Genomic DNA, 19773 nt, shown 5'->3' on the forward strand with positions numbered 1-19773 from the left:
ACAGTAGCAGCATTATGTCTTCCGATCCTGAATTCCAGAAATCCTACTCAATTTCACAGTGAAACTGAACAAAAGATATTCCCCAAGTAATTCCATCCCTCAGGAACCTGAGCATGAAAGCAGTGGCTTCCAGAAATGTCTCCCCCCACAAAACACATTCACAAGACATACCAGATCCTGTTCACTAAAAAGCTAACAAAACCAAGCAAAAGGTGCCTCCAACTCCCAGTTGTTTAGTATAAGTTTCTCAGCTATTGTTTCAAACAGTTGTGAATACTTCTGTTTGACTTTTACTCTGAAAATAGATTTATTTAGGATTGCCACATAAAGTGGTAGATTATTTCAATGCAAAATTTCTAGATCAAAGCTGCAGCAGAAAGGGACACCCAGCTGGATTTCGTTTTACTCAGGATAAAAAGACTTGCTTTTTTGTTGTTTACACATAAATGTAAATGGAGCACTCAAGTTAACCTGGTTGGCAGTTAAGAGTAATCTTTTTCCTTACCACCAGGACAAGTTACTGTTAAAAAAAAAAAACCATACCACTTATGTAGCCATTCTTCCTAGCTTCCCCTCTTCATTCCCATCTTTTTCAAGCTGCTAAAATATACTGCTGAGGAGGACCACATATTTTCCCTAAAATCCTTACACAAAAATGAGGAAAATGAAATAAATTTATCATAGAGCTTTAAGATACTACTTGTTGATGCATCACCCATCTGTCTGTCAATCCATCCCAAGGCCTTATTACAGAATCACAGAATCCCAACAGTTGGAAGGGACCTCAAAAGATCATCTAGTCCAACCCCCCTGCAAGAGCAGGGTAACCTAGAGTACATCACACAGGAATATGTCCAGCCAGGCCTTGAATATCTCCAATGTAGGAGACTCCACAACCCCCTGGGCAACCTGTTCCAGTGCTCTGCCACTCTCACAGTAAAGAAGGTTTTCCTGATGTTCACATGGAACCTCTTATGCTCCAGTTTACACCCATTACCCCTTGTCCTATCACTGGGCATCACTGAGAAAAACCTAGCTCCATCATCCTGACACTCACCCTTTACATATTTGTAAACATTGATGAGGTCACCCCTCAGTCTCCTCCAAACTAAAGAGACCCAGCTCCCTCAGCCTCTCCTCATAAGGGAGATGTTCCACTCCCTTAATCATCTTTGTGGCTCTGCGCTGGACTCTTTCAAGCAATTCCCTGTCCTTCTTGAACTGAGGGGCCCAGAACTGGACACAATATTCCAGATGCGAATTTCTAACTATATTAAAAAGGCTTTGGTTCTATTAGCATATTCTTCAAATTCACTGTATTTTCTGCTCTGCTCTCCCTGAAAATTAAGCAATTAAGCAAATTTTGGTATAATTAATGTCAGATAACAAACTTCCAATATTTCTTAATTACAGGCACGTTTACTTCCTTCTGTCCAAGGTTACCCAGAGCTGATTTAGAAGCCTGGCTTGCCTCCACAGTCATCAGTTTATTACATGATTATCTTGGCTAGTTTTTTGGGTTTGCTTCCATCCCAAAGACAAGTGGCACTTAAATAACTTTTACATACTCAAAACAAAAAAGTATTTAAGATCACAGCAGAATGGCTTGGAAAACAAGCCCACATCTCTAATCTGTCCTTGGAACCCAGAACAAAAGCTGGCAGCACAAACTATTTCAAACGATTTTGCTAAAGCAGATGCACACTTACTTTGTTTGAAAGCATGGTAGACATTCAGCAACGTCAAATGATCTCCATCTATGTGGGCAAACCTCATCTTGGCTTCATCCGCTGCTTTCTTTGCTTCCGTGGGGCGAACAAAACACTGTGGGACTAAACAAGGTTGGTATGGGCCCAACACAAACGCCCATATCGATGAGTCACGCATTCACAGATAGAGGAACAAGGCCTAGCTAGGTCAGTTCACAGAGCATAGGGCAGGGCAGGATGGCCTCCAACTGCATCTTGGACTGTTTACTACCATGATTTGGTACATCAACACCTAACCACATCTGTAAGACAAGAGGGTTTCAAAGCTACAGAGTACCTGATTATTTAAATAGAACTATATGTAGGCATCAAAATCTCTAGTCTGAAGGCCATCAAGGTTGTCTATGTATACTGGAAAGCTAAACAGATCTTGGCTCAAGACCCAGTGCTGATAGCTCTACCAGGAGTTAGCAGCCCATGTAACAAAATGCTCTAATTGCAACTTTGCTTTCTCAGAAAGCCTCTAAAGACAGAGTGAAGAAGATAGTTCTGAAACTGTACTGCACTAGTACAGTCTAAACAAACGTGAGATTTATCACAAGTCTGCTACCAGACAGAACACAGCAGTAAAGTCAAGCCCTCTTCCCCAGATGGTATTGTTATCAGCACTGGTACGCAGAAACATGTGAATGAACGCATTAATAAGTCTAAAGGTTGTGATGGTAGCGGTAGTGGTGGAAGGTTAAACTGTCCTTTGGCACTACTTGAAATAAAAACAAAACACCCCCACAGCATGATGAGCTTTCTCCATCATTATATTCTTACGTAAGTCTGACTCAGTCTGACTTGAATCCAAAAAACTGTGTTTTAATGTTCCCTTTCCAAATACAGACTACCAGAGGCCACAAATAGTACTGCAGCCAGCTTAATTCATGGTCTGTCATTCTTATAGGTTTGTAATATCGATACTAATATTCAAGATGTAATTATGAGACCCTCACTTTAGAGATCTACAGAAGAAAAACTCAGTTTGGTTTTAAAGTAGATGTAATTCTTAAGAGGTTAATTTCAGTTAAATTAAGATGCTAAAAATCCTTTATCCTTTTCCAGCTGCTTGGGACTACACCAGTCTCCTCAGAACTAAAGCCCACCAAATCTCATAAGAACACCTTTTAGCACCTCATTTGGCGCTAACAGATAAGGACCTTTTTGTGAGGAGTTAGTTTTGCTTTATTCTTAAATTCCCATTAAAAGCCCCCAAGCACTACATTTCAGAAATATGCTGAGCTGAATACTGGATGGAACTTGAGGAAAATAAGACACTGCAACACTGAATCACACGGTAACAAATCAAGGCTAACACACTAAAGAAAATGGAAATGCAGGTGCAAAATAAACACCTTGTATTTTGGGCCCTGCATTTGAAAGCAGAGAAAATATAAGCATACTTTAATTTCAAGCTCAGACTAATAAAAGGAAATTCAAAATTGTTCTGGCTTAACTCACTGCTTTGAGTAAGTAATAGCACTTTCTACCCCACAGCAAGGCACCACAACTCTTATAAAATGAAGTATGACCATTTAATCTGTCCATTTATTCAATCTATCCTCTGATCTCTTCTGGTACCTAGTTTTTCCATTCAGTCTAAACTATTAATACATGGATTGCTATTAGAGCCTGACAATCTTTATGGGGACTTAAGACACCATAAAATGCAGTTATGCTGCTGGTTTAAAAAAAATAAAATAATAAAAAAAAAAAGTGGGTTTTGGCTGTTTTGAGGTTTTTTTTAAGAGCGGAGCTAGATGACAACCCATACCTTACCCACCTGCAATCCCTCCAACCCTCCCCCCCAAAAAAATAAAAATCAAAAAGGTCTTATTTATCATAGAATGGTTTGGAAGGGACCTTAAAGATCACCTCGGTTCAGCCCCTCCCACTAGATCAGGTTGCTCAAAGCCCCATCCAACCTGATCTTGAACACTGCCAGGGAAGAGGCAGCCCCAGCTTCTCTGGGCAACCTGTGCCAGTGCCTCTGCACCCCCACAGTAAAGAATTTTTTCCTTCTATCTCATCTATGGCATTTATTGTGCCTTCAAACAACAACAACAACAACAACAACAACAACAACAACAACAACAAAGAAGTATCATGGCCTGGGAAAAGGTAAATAGAAAAAGGACTATGACAAATCAGTTTAAGACCACAGACAAAAATACTAGACTCACTGATCTGTAGTAGAGATTGGGGGAAGAGGGAGACGGAAGACAAAGACAGGCACCAACCTACCACCACCTCCGCAATTAAGCCTACCATTTAATTAAAGGAATTATGATGATTCTGCCCTGCCCATCTGCTCTGAGTCTGAACAATCATAACTCTGCAACAAACATTTTAGCTTGTGCTTAAAAACTTTCATATTAACATAGTGTAAGGCTAAACTGAAGCAACAGATTTTACATTTAGCCAAAACATATTTTTTAATCTACTCAACCAAGTTAAACATGTAAGCAGCACACCTGCACTGTGCAGAGCCTGCTAAAATTGCACGCCCAGAAGACAAAAGAGTAATTGTAAGAAATCCCCATTTTCGTAACAGACTAAATATTGCTGCTTGTCCTATGACAGCTAACTATAAAATGAAGTCAGTTTTACATAACTGGGAAATTAAATACACTGCTTGCTTGATAACATTTCTCTCTCATCAAGCTCTGTCATGCAGCAGCTCTGCTCTGATGCAGTGCTATTCACAGAGAGCAGCAGCAAAGTACGGCTGTGCACATAAATTAATTCTTATAAATATACATCCTCCCCCAAAGTTTTTCTTCCCTATAAAATTAATGACTGTTCTTCAGCTTTACCACTTAATGATTGAAAAAATGTACCATCATTTCATGTACAACCTTATGGTTTAATATAAATTACACTGTAATAGTTTTGGAAATACTGGGATTTATCAAAGTGCAGAAGAATGCACAATACAAAAATAGATTTCACCACCTTAAAAACAGTGGTTGAGCTGGCATTCCTGGTCCTGACTATGAGCCTGAAGAGAAATCTCTGTTCCACTAGCCCGATTTCCACCCCCCATCATATATATACACACTTTTACCCGAAGTTCAGAGCAAACTGTTTGACCATTTTATGTATGTTAATTTCTTAACATTATTATTCATTAGCTTCAAGGTCTTTATGTAAGTCCATAATGACTGATTAAACACCTGTATGTTTTTAAAAGACATTTCTAACTTTACTAGAAATATATGTATATTGTTTATGGTTTTGATGTGGCAAACTCAGTTTTTCCCCAAACTGAAGATTTGTATTTTGTTTAGTATCTCTTTCTCTGCTATTACCTGACAACATGGCAGTAATAGATAGGACCTCATTAGAACAGTTGTAGTCACAACTTGCAATAACCATTTTAGCCAGTTGTGGGTCCAGTGGAAATTCAGCCATCATGGATCCCAACTCAGTCAAGTCTCCATCATCATTTAAAGCAGCCAGATAATTCAAAAGCTCTAAGGCTCTCATCAGAGTTTCAGGAGCTGAAAGAAAAAAATATTCAGGTAGGCACATTAATCAAACTGCTCTGAATACCTGAATAAGTAAAAAGTGAGGAAGCATGGACTATTATAAGCCATCTTATTTTTCATTCTCCATTCAACTGACTTCCAAACACAAAATTGGTAGCAAATTGAGTTATATGCATCCAGACATGGGTGGGTGGGTGAGTGTCACTTGTTTAGAATAGCTCTTAACCGGATCAAAAGGTTTGAATATTTGAAGATTATTGCTTTTCAAAAATTGAGACAGCAGTGGAATTGTAAAACATCCACTATCACAGTAATATCACAACCTCCCACCACGTACTAATGCACTTTCCCTTGTTCCATAAAAAACAGATGGATACAGTCCTAAAATCTTTTCCATGTCCACTTTAGATATCTATAGTCTTTCACAAATCTAAGCCTGCATTGCTCATAGTGAGTGTATATCATGCCCACAAAAAGAAAAAAACCAGAAGGAAAACCAAAATGCTTTCCTGCTAAGATACCATATATGCTGCACAGCACAAAGGATTTAACTGTTCCATACAGCTATTTAAAAGCATACAGATTATAAATTATATTTTTATTTTAGGGGGAAAAGCAACCAAGTTTAATGTACTTAAATATGGCTGATCTACATTTTTAATTAGCAAAATAACCCAGTTAAAGAATGTACGAACATTCAACACTATTAAAAGGGAGACACACATTAACTTCATAGTTTGAGTAAAAACATGTATTCAGCTTTAAAAATGCTATCCAATTTTATTCACATACAGTTGTTAACTGATGCACAATTAGAATGTGTAATCAAGGCTGTAAGTAAAAAACCTCATCAAATTATAGATTTCCTAATGCCCACAATTTTGTCTTATCCTCTGCAGGTAAGGGATATTCAGTAGATTACTGAGTTCCATTTAAAACCATTATGCAGACAGAAACGTAAGTTTGCTTTGATAACACATATATCACTAGATTTTAGGATAAACAAAAGACATTCCTTGCAGATTAAAAAGTGAAAAAACCCACCAAAATACGTTATATAATGTTGTTAGATAAAATATTCACCAAAATAAGGATTTCAAAAGTTAAAGCATAACAGTTACAGTAGGCAAGATAAAACAGAAACAGATACCTGGAGGATCCATAAAATCAAAGTGCACCAAATCATCTATGCCAAGCTTCTTGAGCTGCAGTACTACAGATCCTAAGTTAGACCTCAAAATTTCAGGGTATGTGTTGTCCTGTGGTAGGGAGAGGAAAAGAAAGAAAATTCGGAACACTTGTTACTTTAAACTACACAAGCATTCACATTCTGGTTTGGTTTGGTAGCAAGGCACTCAGCTACCTGTATTGATCAGGAGTTCTTATATATGCATTCTTACCTGCATTTCAGTTTTGTAAGCCTTCTCTGTATACAGCCTGAAGCACTTGCCTGGCCTAGTACGACCAGCACGGCCAGCTCGCTGCTGAGCAGAAGCTTTACTAATTGCAGTCACCAAGAGAGACTCCACTCTGATCCGAGGATTGTACACCTGTTTGGAAGTGGAATCAGAACAGCAAAGAAGGATGAAGAATGAATACTGCTCATGGATGAGACAACCATCTAAAAAGATGAAGTGCTTTTAAACTTATTTTCGAACAGCTTCTGACTAGGAAATCACAAGCTGTATGTATCTGAAAGGAGAAGAAAAAATTGGCTACAAGAGCCTCTGGATCAGTGACAAAGCTTCAAACACAACTTCATTTCTTAACAACTCCTGCCAGCCTTTTTGTCCTCCTTACATGAGTGTATTTTTAGATAAGATTTTTGTGGCAGAAGGAATGTGTCCGATTTGTTCTGCAGAATGCTAAACACACTCTTGATGCTCAAATAATTCCATGGGGAAAAATAAAAACGGTCTTGATAAAAATTATAACGTTGAATAACTATGTTCTAGAGGTCAGAAAAATCTAGCATTAAGGCTGAATGCAACTGTAAAACTCAGACTGATTACAAAGCAAGGCTGTATTTCAAGGGTACTTGCAGACTGTCACAGTTCAAAAAGTATGCTAAAATTTACTGTAAGATTTCCATTGCAGTCATACATAAACGGCAGTCTTGCCAGCGCAATAGTGCTCATGGAAGAGAATACACTCTACAGAAACAAAAGCAGTAGTCAGCTAGCAGTTTCAGTTGAAGATGTTCTTTGGGCCATGTTTTAACATCCTCATGGTGTGAATAGGTATAAAACATGTACAACAAGTTCATTTCTTATTACAGAAGGTATTCTGTTAACTGTGTGCAGTTTTGGTGTCCTCAATGTAGTAAGGCCATGGAGCTGCTTGAGCGAGTCCAGAGGAGGGCCACAAGGATGATAACAGGGCTAAAGTACCTGCCGGTATGAAGACAGGCTGAGAAAGCTGGGGCTCTCCAGTCTGAAGAAGGCTGCATGGAGACCTCGTATCAGCCTTCTGGTATCTCCCTGCCCATGGCAGGGGGTTGGAACTAGATGATCTTAAGGTCCTTTCCAACCCAAACAATTCTATGATTCTATTTGAAGGGGAACTACAAGGGTGATGGAAAGGGACTCTTCATCAGGGACTGCAACAATAGGACAAGGGGTAATGTGTTAAAACTTAAAGAGGGGAAGTTTAGATTGGATATAAGGAAGAAGTTCTCTACTGTGAGGGTGGTGAGGCACTGGAACAGCTTGCCCAGAGAAGTGGTAAATGCTCCATCCCTGGCAGTGTTCAAGGCCAGGTTGGACAAAGCCTTGGGTGACATGGTTTAGTGTGAGGTGTCCCTGCCTATGCCAGGGGGGTTGGAACTAGATGAACTTTAAGGTCCTTTCCAACCCTAACCATTCTATGATTCTTTCAGTGTAAGAACTACTCGTGGGGAGAAAAAACCAAACCAAACCTCAGTCTATATGGCAACTGAAACTTGTGTACGAAGAGGCACTGGCTGTACTCACAATTCTGCCGTATCTCTCAATTTGCTAAAGTTTAAAAGGCTGACAGTGTATGTGTGTTTAAAAGAAAACGTGTAGAAAAACAAATTATAATGACAGCTAGAATTCGTGAAAAAAGCTAAGCTAATTTTATCCCTTAGTTACTGCATTGTCTGCAGGCAAGCTACATCAGTTCCTCTGAACATCCCATGACGTTCCAAGCAGCACAAGCTCAATGACAATCTTCAGGGCTACAATAGTACATGATAAATACTGACAAGAAACAATATTGCCTTAAGTATTACTTCCCTCTTTTCATTTTAGTGCTGGAGTTTTCTACGCTAACGCAACTGAAAAGAAGTTGTGGCTCCTAGCACCATTTTTATTTACTTTCATGCAATTTCTCAGTTTTACTTGAGCATTCTCAAACACAGACATACGGTACAAAACCACCCTCTCTAAAGAATGTAGAGTTTCAAATATTCCAGTTTCAATATCCTTGTATTTATTTTCTTTAAATAAAATTCTGTATGGCACAGGTTTGGACTGCTCTAGGTAACTAAGGTTTGCAGACCAACTGCAAACCTAGCATGAGTTAAAAACTAAACAAAACCCAAACCAATCTAGGTCAAGACTTCAACTGGGAAAAGCCCTATCAGTGTTAAGAAAGAGAAGAGGAAACCAGGCACTAGAATCTTACCTACTATAAAGAGGATCTTAAACAATACTTACCTTCTGTTTTGCAAAGCCAGGATCGATCACAAACACAACACCATCTATTGTTAATGATGTCTCAGCAATATTAGTGGACACAACAACCTGCAGAAAAAATAAAATAGTAAGGAAACAGCTTTGTCCTCAAGATGAAGAGCTCTGAACTTGCCTCACACACTAAGGATTTTCAGCAAACTTTCCTTCACTTCATCTGTAAGTGTGTTGAAATAATGATTTTTGTAATTAAAACATTTGCTCTTCTGTTTCTTTTTCCTTAAAATTAACACTGATCTCTGATACAAAATGACAAGTTACACAAACCCTTTTAACATCCTCTGTTAATCCCATCTTTTTAACTTTTCTTTGAAAGCCTGAACAGGAAAACAGGTTAAATAATATAAAATCAAATGTTACACAACTGTACCAGCACAGCATGTTCTTTTACTTTGTTTGGAATAAAGCAGTTATCAACACATTCCATCTAAAGTCCCAAGCAATATTATTTCAGTTCGACTTTGGGGGTTTTTTTAAATTACCAGATATTTAAACATACTTAAGGTTACATTCTAAAACGCCTATAAACTTTCTGAAGTCTTGCAAAAATTAAAGGTGATATCCAAGTTCTGAGCCTTAATTTGCCAACATTTCAATTCTGTGTCCAGAGATGCAGTGCCTATAGATATCACTGGCTCTCATGCCAATAGGGACCCCATTAAAATCACGATACCAGCAAGTTTAACCAGCTGCCTCAGTAAAGACCCAAAACCCAATCAGCACTTCATGAATACTACTTGCATTTCACCCTTAATGCTCTTCAGAGTACTATGTCATCGTTTTCAGTTTTGCAAATCAAATTTGAGACACCCCTAACAGTTAGTTCACAATCAAAGAAACCAGTGGCTGAAATCCTGCTGATTTCTCTTCCTCCTCTCTCATCACTTTGCAAGCCTGCTTTTTGTTACTTACAAATCTTATCTCTTGCTTAAATAGACTTCAGGTCTAAGCTTGCCCAGATGCTACTACATACTGAAAGCAACACCTCAGTGGAAAAGAAAAATTGAAATTAAGTTGGAATTATGGTATTCCACCTACTTAGAACTCCTCAAACAAAAACTAAGTGCTGACACAAAAAGACAATATATTTCCATTAAAAAAAAAAAAAAAAATTGCAAGAGATGCATGTTGCATCTCCCATGTTGCAAGGCCAGCCAAGTCACATTCAGCTTGTTGCTAAGAGTGTAACTTACATAAAAAGGCTCAGCTTTTTCCAGATCTACTAATCTATACAACCACCCATATCCAGACTCTTCAAACACCAATTACTGCGCAGCATCAAAAGGTTTTAGGCCTGCCTTTAATCACCAGTTTCTGTTAGGCCACTTCAATATCAGTAACTCAATACTATTAGTATGCTTCGTGCACAAAGGTCCAGCCATTTCACTTGTTCTTGAATCACACAGAACTTTCCAGAGGTAGAAGGAAAAGCAGTTATTCATACAGCAATTGTCGTATGTACAGATCTTGACTGTTAACATCACTGTACTTGAAAACCATAATTAACCAGTAAAAAACCACAAGAAATGTTAAAAATAATTGAGGAAATTCTGCCACATCTTTCAAGCCCAAATCTAAGTACAAAGCCACCTGGAAATTAAACAAATTAAATTAACACTATGTAAAATAATAAATTGTAGCTAATAAGCTTTTAAGTGCAGGTTTGCAATTACTGAAATGCTTATGTTAAAAATATTCTGAGTATCAGATTAACAGTTGGCTAGACCAAAGAGTTTTGGAGATTTAATCAAGTTACTTCAAATATTAAAATATATATAGTACCTATATTGCATGTGTATTAACTAGTAATCCTTAAGACTCCTGAAACAAACTAAAATGCAGTTTAAAAAGCAGGGCTAAGATAGGAAAGGGGAGTAGAAAAGCTCCTTGTTAAGTCATCTTCATCTTCCTCCATAGTATAAGTACTCTGATTAGCCATAACTAGTTATAAGCATTTTTTAATCTTATTACTTTTAAGCTTTCTTGCAATGATAACTGATCTTGCCCAGCACATCTAAAAGACGAAAGAAGTGCTAAGTTACCAAGCTGTACCAGTACTAGCTGTTACCATCACTACTACTGCAAGATGCCACACAACTTCCAGCATCTTTCTTTTCTTTCACAAAGTTAAAGCTCAGGAGATACTGATTCAGCAAGCACTTCACTTTTTATGACCATTAGAGCTTTGAAATGATTCAGACCTCCTGCTAGCTCGCTCTTTCCTCAGCAGCCCTAAAAAACTAGGTTCAACTCCTGCAGGATACTGCAAAAGCAGGCATTTTCTAAGACAGTGGAGGCACAGCAGCACATGGTCCTACTTTACATACCTCAATCACTAAGACAAATAAAACAACATTTAAACAAATTTACACACTTTCACTCATCACCAGTGTTTGTTAAGAACATAAGAAACAGAACACAAATGCCAGAATATTTTAGCCACAGCAGGCAAAGAGGAATGGTAAACCAAACACCAACACATACCACAAAACAACAAAAAAACCACCACAAAACCCCAAACACACACACTCAAACAAATGAAATCCAATGGTTTCATGGGTCTGAATTGTATTACTCCTTATGTATTTTGTGCCTGCTTTTGCCTACAGTTAATACCATTCCAGCATGGCAATTTTTCTTGTAGTGAAATAGCTACATGGAGAGTGTCTTCCTCTTAAAACACTGGTACTGGCTTTGTCAGCTCAACATAATGAAAGTTACATACTGCATCTGTTATCCTCTTATCAGGAAAACCAGGAACTGCCTATTTTGAAGTGTGCAGTTTTAAACATGAATGAAAATGTAATGAAATATATAGAGCTATCCCTTGTTCATCAATGAAAAGCAACTGCATTCATTTAAGTCATTTGCTAATACAATCTTCTTGCAGCATTAGTTTCATGACTTCAGACTGAATGCTTTCTGCAATCAACTTCAACAGGGAAAAGAATCATTCAGTAAATTTAAGTGATTTATTCTTCCAGAACTCTAGAAAGTTACCACTAGTATTCTACAAGCATTGTACTGCACAAAAAAGCGCAAATAATCAAGGAACAAACTCTACATAGACTAATGCTGTTTCATACATTAGTATGTATGAATGTAACGTAATGTAATGTTTCATACAGCATTAGTGCTGTTAATGCTGCTTCATACAGAGTCTAACCTGGGTAAGCTCTATCAAGACTCCTTTCAAATGTTCAGTTTTAGAGAAATAACCAGTTTCTAACCTGTTTATGTGACCATTCAAGAACTGAACTCAATTTTATGAAGAGCATTCACTAGCTCCATGTCAAGTTTTTCAGTTTCTCAATCCATTCTGCACAATGAAGAACCTAAGTTCCTTGCTTACTGCTACAGAAAACATCTAATTTCAGTGTACTTGTTTTAATTTGCACATTCTCATAAAATCTGAGACACAGAATAACCTACCTGATAACGTCCCTTGAAGAGAGAGTCCATTTTGTGCTGGGTGTTTTTTGTTTGTTTTTAAACAAAACACCACCACACTCACAATATGCCACCCAAACAAAACAAAAAACCCAAAACAAAACTAATGCCTCAATAATTCCTTAGGGAAAAAAAATTCCATCCCTCCATGTAATTGTCCCATGGTTGTCAAGTTCAATACTGAACCTGATTTATCATATTTCTCCTAAGAAAGGTAAATAAATATCACTCCCAAACTGTTACTAGAATATTCATGCCTTACAGGTGGAAGCCATAATACTGAATTGCACTGAGAAACAAAGTTTTAATGCAATGCTAAACTGAACATTTTAACATAGACTGTTTAGGCTTCATCAAAAACCACTTCTACTTGTTGCTATTCAAATACATTTAAAACAGCTAAATCTCCTATGTAACTGCCCACACAAGTGTGAGTAGCTAATACTGAGCAGCATACTCAAACAGTACTATTTACCTTTCTTCCTATTGCTCCGTTTTGTTTTTTTGGTGGGGGAGGTTCAAAAATCCTTTGCTGCTGTTGTGGAGGAAGGGTGGAATACAATGGAATGATTTTGATGTCACCAACTTCAGGGCCTAAATCATCAATTTCACGTTTTATCCTTTTGCAAGCTTCATCAATCTCCTGTAAACCAAAAATATGGGTTAGAGAACTCCATTAAAAAGGCAGCACATTTTTGGAGTGACTTATGAGAATCCTGAATTCTACATCCTGAAGAACAATTACAGTAACTTCTACTTAAAAACATAAAACTTAGCATTAACAAAAAAAAATAAAATCAATCAAAGTGCTTTCTGCATTTTCAATCAAATTTCCACAATACTTCAGGCTGCTTCAGCTTCTACATTCTAATGAGCACGCTAATTTGCATTCAACATCCTTTCTCTTTTAGCCATGTTTCCTAATTAATTCTGTACAAATTGTACTAAAATCGAAATCTCTCACCCTGGAATATGAAACTGCACTCACGACCTTTTCAATTTCCACAATCTAAAAAGAAATTGATGTGCAAGATATTTAAAATAAGCCAATTAAGCTTTAATGTCACGTAACACTAATGCAATTATATGGAAGATTTGCTTCATTGTACCTAATGAGAACAAACACCTTTACAGTATAAACATGGATGCTCAAAACTGAACCTCTCAATCCAGTGTTTCAGATCTTACTTCAAAACTAACCAAAATCCCATTTAAGCTTAAGTAAGTCAGTGAAATATTCTGAAGAAGAAAAAGATCCTTCATGCCTTTTTTCTTATTTCAGGATTTTCTACACTGTTTGCTAGCCCACCATACAAGAAAGTTCACCACAACTCACTTGTTTGTAATTCCATTTCATTAGAAAACAGCTACATTTAAGTCAGCTAGGTGACCTGTAGTTATTACAACATTTAATGAAAATTAAAGTGAACAGAAACTTAGGTTAACAAATAGCACAATTCATTAACTTTAAAATTACAACAAAGCCTCCACTGCTATAACTAAAAGGCATGCTTACCAACTATTGATATTCCAGCTGAACCACTGATGGGAGAATGAAGTTATCCTGACAAGAAGCAACAGCCGACAAATGCAAAAACCAACATACTCCAAGAAAAAGAGACTAGACCTCCCTTATCACTTATAACTCACCAGCCTGAATTTGCCCTTAAGCAAATACACAACAGGTTAATGTAAAGGTTTGGTAAAATCACTGCTTTAAACTGTAACTAGAAAAGCAAAAGCGAATTCCTTTTTAGAAACCCGGAACAGATCTAGGTCTTTTTCATTTATTCTTAAGAGACTTGTGAGTTTTCAGCACAACTGTAGCGAGTATGTTTTAAAGAAGCACAGACAATGCAATACTCATGTTCTGTATTGATCAGCACATATAATTAATGTAAGCATGGCAAAATGAAGGATCTTCCTTTTTGATGTCAAAAAGCCCTAGTAGTAAGCCTAATGCTTTCTGGCATTAACTTGCCAATTTGAATGAACTGCAGATATTTACAAAAACTTTTAAACAAAGGTGCTCTTCGTCAACAAATCCAACAGACCCATCAGAAAATGGAAGGGCCAGACAAAGCACTTGAGCTGAAACATCCACTACTGCTTTATTAACAGAGAATTAATTTCTATTCACAGATGTCAGTGTTCGGTGTTCTGCTGATAAAGCCCTTTAAGTTGAGTAATAGTCTGCTAGTGAAAAGGAAAAACCTAACTTCAGACAGATAGTTGACTAACTAGGCAGCACCTATTCGAAGTCTTGACAAGCTTATACTTGGGCCTGTTAAACATTACAATATTTAACAGGCCCAAGATCTAAAATTACATTTAATACTTAAAAAAACCCGAATAACACACAACAAAAACACCCACAAGCCAAACGCTAAAACAACATTCCAGCACAGACCTTAGTTTAGATCTGAAGGCCACTACACTGTTTCATGAAACCTAAACAGATTATATATACATATATATATATATATACACACATATATATATACATACACACATATATACAGATTATATACAGGCTCTGATGCTGGACAGGATGCTTCATCTTCAACAGTACTGACTAGAGACTCCAGGACAGTTTTATACTTAAGAGATAGTAAACGCAAGAAAGCAGTGATAAATGAAAGCACTACACTCCTCAGGCCACAGGTGTTCACTGCCACCTATCATCATTCCAAGACAATAAAAGCATTGCTCCTCCCTCAAGTTTCCCCAATTTAATTTCAAAATATCCCTAATCAGGACTCATTAAAATACTTCAACATAAGAGGTGACAAGTGCATAGAACACAAGTACTCTCTGCAGGCTTGAAGTTAGCTACAGACCTCTCATCAGAAACTGCTAGAAAAAAGGATGCCAGTCACAGAAAACCACTGCTACACATCTAACGATGGTAAAAGAGAATGCTTTAGTACCAAATTGTTTTAATTAAGAGTGGTTTCCTTTTATTTACCACGCTGGCAGAAAACTCTCTCTACTTCAACTGTATCCACAGCCACCCTCCAATTCCAGCAGACTAGAACTGATATCCCAAAGTACACAACCTAGGAGTATGTGCAGTAAGAACAGTCTGACAATAGTAAGGATTCATTTAAGTGTTAAAGATTCATTTGTATCACATGGAGATACAAGAGATACACTTGAAGGCACAATCCTAACTTCAAGCCTCTGAAGACTGAGCAAGTCTAATCCAATAGTCCCCATTAACCCAAGCATGAAAGCTTTTTTTTAAAAAACCACACACATTTAAACATTTGCACACCATCTACTCCAAATCTATTACAGAAGCCCTTGAAGTGGGATTATTCCATCAACCCACACATAAGAGGAGGTTTTTCTTCTTGGAGGGAAAATGGGGAAGCTACAGTGAACCTGCCTTGCACTTAGATTTACACCTGAAAACTCCTCAAAGCTCTAACTCTTACCCTGTCTACCTGAGACAACAAATACCAGGGTACAAGAAGCAGGTACAGACACAGGATCAAAGGAGCAACAGTCAGACCCCTGCCTGCCCTCTGCATTAGCACAAAGACCCGCTTCAGAGTTAATCAAAAAAGAAAGTAGGCCTTACATCCAGAAAGTGAAAGGCTTAGGCAATGCTAAAATTACTACCTGAACTTGATCCTAGCTCCTCACAAAACTGAAGACTTCTTGGAAGTATTACTTGAGAAACAGTTCTCAGTAAAATTGCAGTCAATGAAGTTGTCCATCAGTGTTCTCATTCTAAAAAGAGCTCATTACCAAAGCACAAATAGCAAAACAGACCACAAAGGGGAAAGGTTACATGATAGCAAAAATGCTTATTTATCTCAAGCTGCAAGGGCCACACCGATTCAACATATCTATATTTTACAACATCCATTCATCAGAACTGTCTCAGACAGTCTATTAAGACTTCTTGCTTGATCTTAACCAAAATGAATTAACAATACAGCTGCAACATTATGGAAACTAGAATCAAGTAGCAGTTAAGAAGCTCATAGTAGTCTGACTATTGTATATTGATGTGGAGTCCTTAACACATATACACAATTCTCCTTGGAAAAGCCCCAAGGACAGACAAAAACGAGTGAAGAGAAAATATTTATTTTTATGGATATAGTGGTGATCAAGAAGGTAATGGGGTGGTGAATGTTTTTCAACCAGGAAAAACAAAGTCATCTAAAACATCCAGGTGAGAGCCAGCAATTTGCATTTTGTACCTAGAGCTAAATATAGTTCACAAAAGGGAAAGCCAGTAGTAATCAGGAAAATAATTTGATTTAATAATATTGATTAAATTACATGTAAGCTAATTTATATGGTAATCCTCCCAAGAAATTTGTGTGATTAAGGCTGGTTCTACACACAGTCCTGAGGAGGCTGCTTAGACTTCAAAACAACTGGTAGACAACAGGCAACAGGTGGATTTTGTTCAGGAGCTTAAGTATCAGAAAGCAATTCTGAGATATCAAAAGGCTTCAGGATTACAGTGGGAACCCCCATGGTGCCACAGACTTCAGGAAGACTGAAGTATATGGGAACCAACACTTAGCAGTGGCTTGTTTAGAAAACAAAGCAAGAACAGAGCGCACAATTTCCCTCATACATTAGAAACAGTAGTGGAGCCATCTGTATTTTGAACCCCTACCCCTCTGATATGTAAAACTAAACCATTTTTTCTCTCCCATCACTGTAACAGTGCTGAAGTTTCCTTTTAAACCATCACTACAGGAAGTAAATACAAAGCCTTCCGCATTTCTCTCCCTTTCCTATGCTATCCTTTGAGCAAAGGAAGGTCTCCTAAGAAGCTCTTTTCTTAAAACTGACAGAAGTGATCTGGGAAAACATGATGAAAAGCTGTCAGTATTTGAAAGTAAGAGGGACAGAACTAACAGTTAAGCCATTGGAAAACTTCAAGACCACTTACAGGGCTAATACTCAAATTCCAACCTCCCCCCCCATCCTCCTGTATTTATATTAGTAACTAACAAGACTAAAAATGTGAGCAGTACTTAAGTATTACTTTGCAATACTATTTTTTCCTAAATGTCTCACTTTTGAAAGCCTTACCACAGAAAATCTTCTAGATATGACTTAAAGATGGTCTGTGTCATTTTAATCTAAAAACATATTGGTTCCTCAGGCTCTGTGTCAGAACACACCGCAAAGAAAGACTCAGAAATAAATTAACCACAAAACAATACCTCACCAGCTGCCTCCAATGTAACATCTCCACTTGCTTAAGGTTATCATCTCAGTACTCTAATACTTAATATTCCCTAGCTCTGCATCAAAAAGCGAAGGATTTTAACATATCATTAGCAGTTCATCTAAAAAGAGCTGTATAAAATTAACCACAGAAGACACTAATTTTGCTTCTTATCATGCACATCACATTTTTTTCATCTGCTGTTGAAAACAGTCTTAATACACTACTCAAACTGAATGTTCAGTAGAAATTCACTTCCATTTCTTTCCCTGATAGTATTTCTGCCATAAAGAGGCGCTCATACTGAAAGGTTACTATTAGCAAGAATGGAAATAGAAAAGGATTATAGGAGAAGTTGCATATATTACTGAGTTAATGCACCACATCTTTGGGAAGCAAGTTTCTGCTGAACAAACACTGCCAAGCTTCTTACATAAAGACATTTCATTGAATGGCAGTCAAAAAACCTGAACATAAAAAGGCAGCAGGAAAACCAGCAGCAATGAAGTTCACAGGTTGGAAGAGACCTCAAGGTTCATGCGGTCTAACCTTTCTTGGCAAAAGCACAGTCTAGACAAGATGGCCCAGCACCCTGTCCAGCTGAATCTTAAAAGTGTCCAATACTGGGGAATCCCACCACTTTCTTGGGGAGATTATTCCAACGGCTGACTGTTCTCATTGTGAAAAACTTTTCCCTTGTGTCCAATTTGAATCTCCCCAGGAGTAACTTGAACCCATTACCCCTCTCTTTTCCATGTGACTTCTTGTAAAAAGGGAGTTTCTATCTTCCTTGTAGCCACCTTTTACATACTGGAACATGGTGATAAAGTGATAAAGTCTCTCCTAAGCACTCTTCTCAAGGCTAAGCAAAGCCAGTTCTCTCAGCCTTTTCTCGTAAGGCACGCTTTCCAGTCCTTCAATCATCTTTGCGGCACTAAGTTACTGAGTTAAACTCTTCATGCTGAGCTAACTATCCAATAACCTGAATTTCCTTCCCTTTTGGTTGCATGCAGGACCCATCCATGTTGTCATAGCTGAGGACTGAAATTAGGCTGATCTTAAGCAACAGTTATCAATCAACCACAAGTTACCCAGAGCCATCACCGTACTTCGAAGTGCTGGCACTCATTCTGGCTCACAGGCCAGACTGGTATATATAAACACCCACTTAACTTGCTCATCAGGATCCACTCAATCTTAAAACCTAAACTGTACCTCGGTATCCTTAGGAACATTGTTTCCAAAAAAGATGGTGAAAAGTGGTATCATTTTAAGCACATTTAATGGAACAATTTCAGCACTTAGCATGCAAACCAATTCAATGATTTTGTAAACACAGTCCTTGGGAACATTACTTCAGAACCCCTTTCTTCAGCTGACCCTGAGCACTTGCAAAGAATCTGAGGTGAGTAAAACTTCAGGACTGCTCCAGTTAGAACATCCTTTAAACTCTTAAACAGGAGATGATAAGTCCTATCTACAGCAGATCAGCTGCTATATTATACACACTTGGCTTCACCTTGGATAAATGAGTCAAGTAGACGTACCTGTTAAATTCTACAGTAAACTAATGCCACTGCAATTTTTACTTTGTGTAAAATGAGTATGCAGAGAAAAAAATCTAAATGGATAAATAAAAAGTACTTCCCAAACCAGAAACGGCTGGATGGCCACACACAAAGAATTATGGTCAATGGCTCAATGTCTGGCTGGAAACCAGTAACGAGTGGTGTCCCTCAGGGATTGGTGTTGGGACAGGTCTTGTTCAACATCTTTGTCGGTGATGTGGACAGTGGGATTGAGTGCGCCCTCAGCAAGTTTGCTGGTGACAGCAAGCTGTGTGGCTCGGTTGATAAGCTGGAGTGAAGGAATGCCATCCAGAGGGATCTCGACACGCTTGTGAGATGGGCTGATGCCAACCTCATCAAGTTTAACTATGCCAAGTGCAAGGTCCTACACCTAGGTCAGAGCAATCCCAGGCACAGCTACAGGTTGGGCAGAGAAGAGATTCAGAGCAGCCCTGCAGAGAAGGACTTGGGGGTGTTGGTTGATGAGGAAATGAGCATGAGCCAGCTTCAGTGTGCACTCGCAGCCCAGAAAGCCAACCTGGGCTGCATCAAAAAGAGAATGACCAGCAGGTCAAAGGAGGTGATCCT

General features: G+C 38.1%; 1 protein-coding gene across 5 annotated transcripts in view; it reads right to left on the bottom strand.

The window, feature by feature from the left end:
• DHX15 (DEAH-box helicase 15) overlaps positions 1 to 19773 on the bottom strand; it is a 56578-nt gene that overhangs the window by 15152 nt on the left and 21653 nt on the right. For 3 of the 5 annotated variants that reach the window (XM_080619249.1, XM_080619248.1, XM_080619250.1), the window contains exons 6-11: positions 12887 to 13054; positions 8926 to 9012; positions 6646 to 6795; positions 6396 to 6504; positions 5066 to 5257; positions 1710 to 1832 (exon numbers count right to left, since the gene is read on the bottom strand). In XM_080619249.1, the coding sequence (XP_080475375.1) occupies positions 1710 to 1832; positions 5066 to 5257; positions 6396 to 6504; positions 6646 to 6795; positions 8926 to 9012; positions 12887 to 13054 (829 nt within the window). The other 2 variants (XR_013956997.1, XM_080619251.1) reach the window with 2 other exon arrangements.

Source organism: Psittacula echo (genome assembly GCF_963264785.1).
Source record: "Psittacula echo genome assembly, chromosome: 1".
Taxonomy (NCBI): domain Eukaryota; kingdom Metazoa; phylum Chordata; class Aves; order Psittaciformes; family Psittacidae; genus Psittacula; species Psittacula echo.